The 6,563-nt window shown below is 32.4% G+C and overlaps 1 protein-coding gene across 1 annotated transcript; it reads left to right on the forward strand.

Annotated features, from left to right (window-relative positions):
• The first annotated feature begins 1,594 nt into the window (after positions 1-1,594).
• On the forward strand, positions 1,595-4,917 carry LOC105620524 (myotubularin-related protein 9). Its single transcript, XM_012202015.1, has 7 exons — positions 1,595-1,756; positions 2,369-2,534; positions 2,594-2,886; positions 3,089-3,192; positions 3,641-3,945; positions 4,071-4,394; positions 4,514-4,917. Exons 1-7 carry the CDS (start codon positions 1,595-1,597, stop codon positions 4,915-4,917), a joined length of 1,758 nt encoding a protein of 585 aa, XP_012057405.1.
• Positions 4,918-6,563: the final 1,646 nt, after the last annotated feature.

Here is a 6,563-nt window from a genome sequence, read left to right on the forward strand (position 1 = left end):
ACAATCTGACAGCAGAAGAACTGAGCAAGATCTATCATTTTCATATATGGCTCTACTATGAGACTTGCTTCTCGTAAGAAGAAAATACCAGGAGATTTATAAGAAAGAATTATAAGAATTGGTATAAATCAAATAGACAAGTCTCCTAGAGATTCCCAAACTCTTTCAAAGTGTGCTTTTTGAATCTTCGAATATTTTTTGGATTATTTTATAATTTTCTCATGTATATTGAAATGTGAAGCTAATCAATATTTTAGCAATAAAACTGTGATTGATTGTTTTCAGTTTTCACACTAGTATACATAAATATATACTTATATATAATTATATATAACTGTTTATATATATATGAACATAAAATTTCTTATAAGAAACCAGGTAAATTTAAATGAAAATGACAAATCTTGCTTGGTTTTTGCTGTCAGGTTATGTTAGCAGACTCTGCTCTTTTTGTCAGCAATCTGTCAAAACATCAGCAGACTTTGTCGATAAATCCATAGCTAAATGTGGACACAGATGGCTATGGTTTTGTAGTAAAAATCTGATTGAGTTTTCCTGTCAATTGCTGTCAATTTGCGCGAAAATTGCTAATATTTTGCTATCAAGGAATATGTATTGTCATGTGATAACTTTTTACCAAGTTAAACAAATTATGTCATTAATCAGAGTATGAAATACTCGGCTCACTTCAGACTCAGTCTCACTTGTGTGTAAATGGAAAGTAGCTCATGATTTAAGAAACTGTAGAAAGCCTAGAACAAAACGTCTTTAATAGCAGTGAAGAGTGAGGCTAAACAGTGTTGGAAAGGGCACAATGTAGAATAAATTAGAAGTACGTACCACTCGCCTTCTTCTTTCAGGAAGCAACAATAATCCAAATGTGACGCTGTCATCCCGTGATACAGCTTCCTGGGAGATGCCCTAGATTTCCTCTGATTTCGTAGCAATGTTCTCGTCGTTTGATCAATCGGTTTGCCGCGCATAAATCAAAGAATTGATCATGGAATCAAGTTGCCTCGATATCGTAATTGCAAGGCATTTCTCTCATATCATCAGTTAGATATGGATATGACAAATACTGTCAGATATCAAAATCTCATCGCCGAACCATCACTATATTTTTTTCATCCCGTCACCCATTATTTTAATCATCTGTGTCATTCAATAGGTTATGTGATCATATGGTCACGTGGTTCTCGATATAACCTTTTCTCTCTCTCTCTTTCTCTCATTCTCTCTCTTTCCGTTTGTGATATCGAGTAATCGCGAGCAAAGCGATATACCACGATGCACGTCAGATGGATGGTGCGCCGGATTATATATATGGGTCGCGTAGATAGTAAACAAGTCGCAACAGCTGTGACTTTACTTATCTAGTCATTATCGAGATAAATGGGGAACGTCGTCGATGAATCCGTCGCTAAAGTGTGAATCTTCAAAGGAAAAGTTGAAATTGGCTAAGCAAATTATGCCTGGAGAATCTTGTGACAGTCCGACGAATCAACGGAGTGTTTAGGTTATGTTATTCTGTCAAAGTATTCGTATTTTATTGAGAACTTCATCAGCCGCCACATAGAGAGGAATCAAGGCTATAATGGGCGATCACATCGGCGATAATATATTAATTCCGCAAGTTGATAATGTTGTATTGATCGATAAAAGCGATGGCAATAACAAGAGCATAGATGGGACGCTGTGCATTAGCGGTCACCACCTCATCTTATCCTCCAGGCAGGATGACGGACAGGAGCTTTGGGTAATTAATAAATTATAAATTTCTCAATACATACAGATTAAAATTGTAAGGAAAATGCAGTTGTAAATATCTTTTTCTCATCACTACTCCAAGGAATGTCATAAAGATATCTAAAGGACATTGTATGTTCTAAAAATGTTTCCATCGTCTTTAAATAAAATTGTTAGATAGATTTTAGCATATTTGAATAATCTTATTTAAACAGATATCTATTCACAAGTTTATTCTTGTGGTTGTAAATTCGTACTTAAAATAAAAGATTTTATATATATATATATATATATATATATATTATATATTAAAGATATGTATATTTTAGATATAAAACTTTATATAAAAATATATATATTAAATCTTTCTTACTTTTGCTAAATTTCTAATATAATTGAAAATTTAGCAAAAGCAAGGAAATTTTAATGTACTTCAATCAGTAACAAAAAACATCATTTTCTCAGTCTTTTGACTTTGAAAGAAAGCACTATCTATTTTTAAAACATATTTAAAAAATTGAAGTTTTGACCATTTTCAAGTATATTCTTCTCCTTAAATCAGTTTCCATCATTAAATTTTCCATCATTAAATTCCTTCATTAAATTTTTTTCTTTTCACCAGTTGATGAACAGAAATATCGATGTCGTGGAGAAGAAACTGAATGCTCAAAGCTCGGGTGGTAGTATAATATTGAAGTGCAAGGATTTTCAAATTCTTCAGTTAGATATTGGTTCTACTAACGATTTAATCAACGCCATACTATCTATAGAGAAGCTGATATCACTTGGTAATTTATTATATAACTTGCAATATTGTTCAGTGATATAATTACCTCTTACTCTGCAGATCAAACTCTACAATATCCATTCTTCTATCGACCACAAACAACTAATAACATCATGATACAAATAGAAGATGGATGGACAGCGTTTGCACCTGTCTCCGAATGGTCTAGGTTGTTGGCAGCTCACGGAGATGAGTGGCGTATTAGTTATCTGAACAGAGACTACAAAGTTTGTATATCGTATCCGTCGGCAGTTATAGTACCGCGTCAAGTAGACGACAAAGTTGTAATAGCTTCAGCTGGCTTTAGAGATGGTGGAAGATTCCCAGTTTTATGTTACAGACACGAAGGAGGGGTAAGTAATATATTATTAGATCTGTATTTGTATAGCTGTGTGAACTAATAGTGTATATTTTCGAAACTTTAAGTGAAATATACATATATTGTATATGACGAAAGTGAGAAAGAAAGTTTTGCAGTCTGTGTAAAAATAAAAAATAGATTTATTACTTTAAATTATAAAGTAACATCCACTCAACTTTTCTTTTTTATTGCAGAGTATATTGTTGAGAAGCAGTCAACCGTTATGCGGTGCTACCGGTAAGAGATGCAAAGAAGATGAAAAACTATTAAATGCAGTTCTAGGTCCCGGAAGACGAGGGTAAATATTGATCTTAAATCGTAAATATTCATTTTTTGTATTCCCTGGTGAAAATTTTTCTTATAATTTTTATATGAATTGGAAATATTCGGAAATATTCAGAAATATTTGGAAAGTTTATATCTTCTTTCAGAATTTTTCATATAAGTGAATTCTGAAATATTCTGAGATTTTTCATTCCATAATTTTAACATTCCAAAATTTTAAACATTAAAAAAAATATTTTTAAATGTTTTAGATTTTATAATATTTCATCAGAAATTATATTTATAAAAAATCTTAGAAATCTTACGATATTTTAATTATGAAAAATTTTGAGAAAAAAATATATAGATTTTTTAAAAAGTGTTCCAATTCGTATAAAAAAATGTGAAAAAGTTATAAAATTATATAGAAATTCTAAGACAAATTTTCACCAGGGTTTACAGTCATTGAATTTTATTTATAGATACATAGTGGACACAAGATCGGTTAATCAGGCACAGAGTGCCAGAGCCAGAGGTGGAGGCACAGAAATGGACGCGGCTTACCCGCAATGGCGAAAAGTACATAAACCAGTTCCTCGACCACACGAATTAGCCGATAGTTTCTACAAATTAATAGAAACTTGCAACGATGTTAACAGTTCCACTTCGCAGTGGCTGTCGAAATTGGATAATAGCGGATGGTTAACCGCTGTACAGAGTGCTTTAAATGCTGCTTGTGTAACCGCGCAATGCCTGCATCAAGAAGCTGCGGCAGTGCTAGTGCACGGTGTGTATCAAATATTAATAATTAATAATAATATTTAATAAATAATGTTGCGAAAGTTGCGTTCATCTACTCTTTCCTTCAGAATATTAATCGTGTAATATTAATAATGTAATTTTGATTTATAGGCAGCACAGGCAGGGACTCTACATTAGTGGTAACCAGTTTGGCTCAGGCAATCCTAAATCCTGATTGTCGAACAGTACGAGGACTTCAAGCACTCATAGAGCGTGAGTGGCTACAAGCCGGCCATCAATTTTTCAGTCGGACCCGTTGTGGAGCCTATCAGCCTTCAAGCTCGCAAAATCCGACACACGCGCCAACTTTTTTGCTTTTCCTCGATTGCCTATATCAACTGCATCATCAATTTCAATTTAGCTTCGAGTACACCGTGGATTTACTTGTAAAATTGTACAAGCATGCCTATTCTTCGAACTATGGTACATTTTTAGGTATGTGAAATATTAATTTATTTTTTTATTAATCCTATATCATTTATACATTTGTTAAGATTTTCATTTCTTCATTATTGCTACTTATTCATCGTAATATGTATTTTTCATGTATTCAGGTGATTCTGAAGCGGAAAGAATAAAATTACGATTATCTGAACGGACTTATAGTTTATGGTCGTACATGAATCAACCGGACGTTTTGGAACAGTGGATAAATCCATTGTACGAGCCTAATCCAGGAGTGATTTGGCCCAGCGTTGCACCTATCAGTATTCAACTGTGGAGAGAACTGTATCTCGCGCATACGAGTACAGCCCCGTGGGATGGCATGCTCTCCTATGTGAAGCAGATCAAGCAGAATCACACAGCGGTGCGCAAAGTAGCCGGACAGCTACAGGCGCAGATCAAGCAAGCATTGGAGGAGATTCGATCGGATTCAGCTATGTCACGGGGAGATACGGATAATCAAGAGGATCATCCCCGTATAGCGCAATTGAGCCTAGAGTCTCAGAGTACTTGATACAGATTGTAGAGACCGAAGAAAACCTGAAGAAATTTATACTGCTGTTCAACGATCTTGTCAATATGCCTTTAACTATTAATCCGCAAGGATCAACGTCTTCACGATAAACCTGCCACGAAAGCTAAAGCCTTCGTAATAAATTATTGACGCAATTCTTTCGATTTCTTATCAGAATGAAGAAAAAGGTGTTTATTAGCTTAAGAATAATCTGCGTATTATCGTGTTAATATTATCGTGTTGTCAATATAGATTTGGATATTGTATCATCATGTAAAAAATATTTCTCTCACGTTATTTCAATCATAGAAGTCACGCGATTTTCGCCTATATAAAACTTGCATTATCGAAAGGTGTCAAGTACTAAGTATTTAAACAATTTAAACAAGATGAGATAAATTGTGATATTTTTTATTTTACGACAAACATATGGTACCATGAAAGAGTTAACGATATTACATAATATATACATATATATTATATAAAAAATTCTATCAAATATATATATATATATATGTGTGTGTGTGTGTGTGTGTGTGTGTGTGTGTGTGTGTGTGTGTGTGTGTGTGTGTGTGTGTGTATATACATATATATATATATATATATACATATATGTTTGGCTGAAGAGAACTTGAGTATAGGTTGAAATTAATGCCGCTCACTCTGTTCTTGATTGTAAATATAGTGAATGTATCTGTATTATCTGTATTATATTTGAAATATCAAGAATATCTGCAGTATCTGCACGTGTCTGCACTTGATTCACGTCCTTACTTGGATTTTTTGAAATCATTGTACATTATTTCTGCGACTTTGCGATGCCACAAAAATGTATGGCTCATTTTATAAATTTATCTACCTAGAGCGCGTATCATGGATTATGTCTTTAAGCTATTGAAAGACATTTTATGGGATTGATATAGAATATTGCATTTTCTTATGTTTGTTTGTACGAGTTTGATTGCACGATTCAAACCGATGTGTGATTCCGTTGTATTTAATTACTTGATTATTTGATATTAATGTATTATTGTCATCGTTAATGTTCATTGAATAAAAGACGCGTAATGTTTGCTGTCCTTGGTATATGTAAACAAGAAATTTCGAGAAAAGGATCAATTTTTTAGTTGATTTTCTTTGTAGCAATAAATAAAAAAGTACAAGCTTTGTGTTACAAGTAAAACAAAAACTTGAAAAAAGTAACACCTGACTAACTTATATCGCACTTTTCCATATACTATAATAAAAATCTTGTTTTTCTTATATATTTTAATAATTTAATGAAAATTAAATATTAAAATATAATATTTCTACCGCGGAGAATATTAAAAGTTAGAGTTAGATATTAATTAATTTTGTTTAATAATTAATATTAAATAAAAATGCAAGGATAATTGTGACTAATGTAAAGTGATTTTATTCTAATGCATTGATAATTATATAAGGTGGGTCATTTTAATCGATTTACTAAAATATCTCAAAATCTTTAAGTTTAAGGCAAAAATGTTTTAAACAAAAGTTGCTAGAGAGAAAAAGGATCTTGGTTGATCTTGAGAAGAATGTATTTAAGAACAACTCAAGGTTATTTAATTTTTTTTTAATTGAGACCTCTATTTTTTTAATTTTGATTTCATATTTATATAGCT

Source organism: Atta cephalotes (assembly GCF_000143395.1).
Source record: "Atta cephalotes unplaced genomic scaffold scaffold00027, whole genome shotgun sequence".
In the NCBI taxonomy this organism is placed as follows: Eukaryota; Metazoa; Arthropoda; class Insecta; order Hymenoptera; family Formicidae; genus Atta; species Atta cephalotes.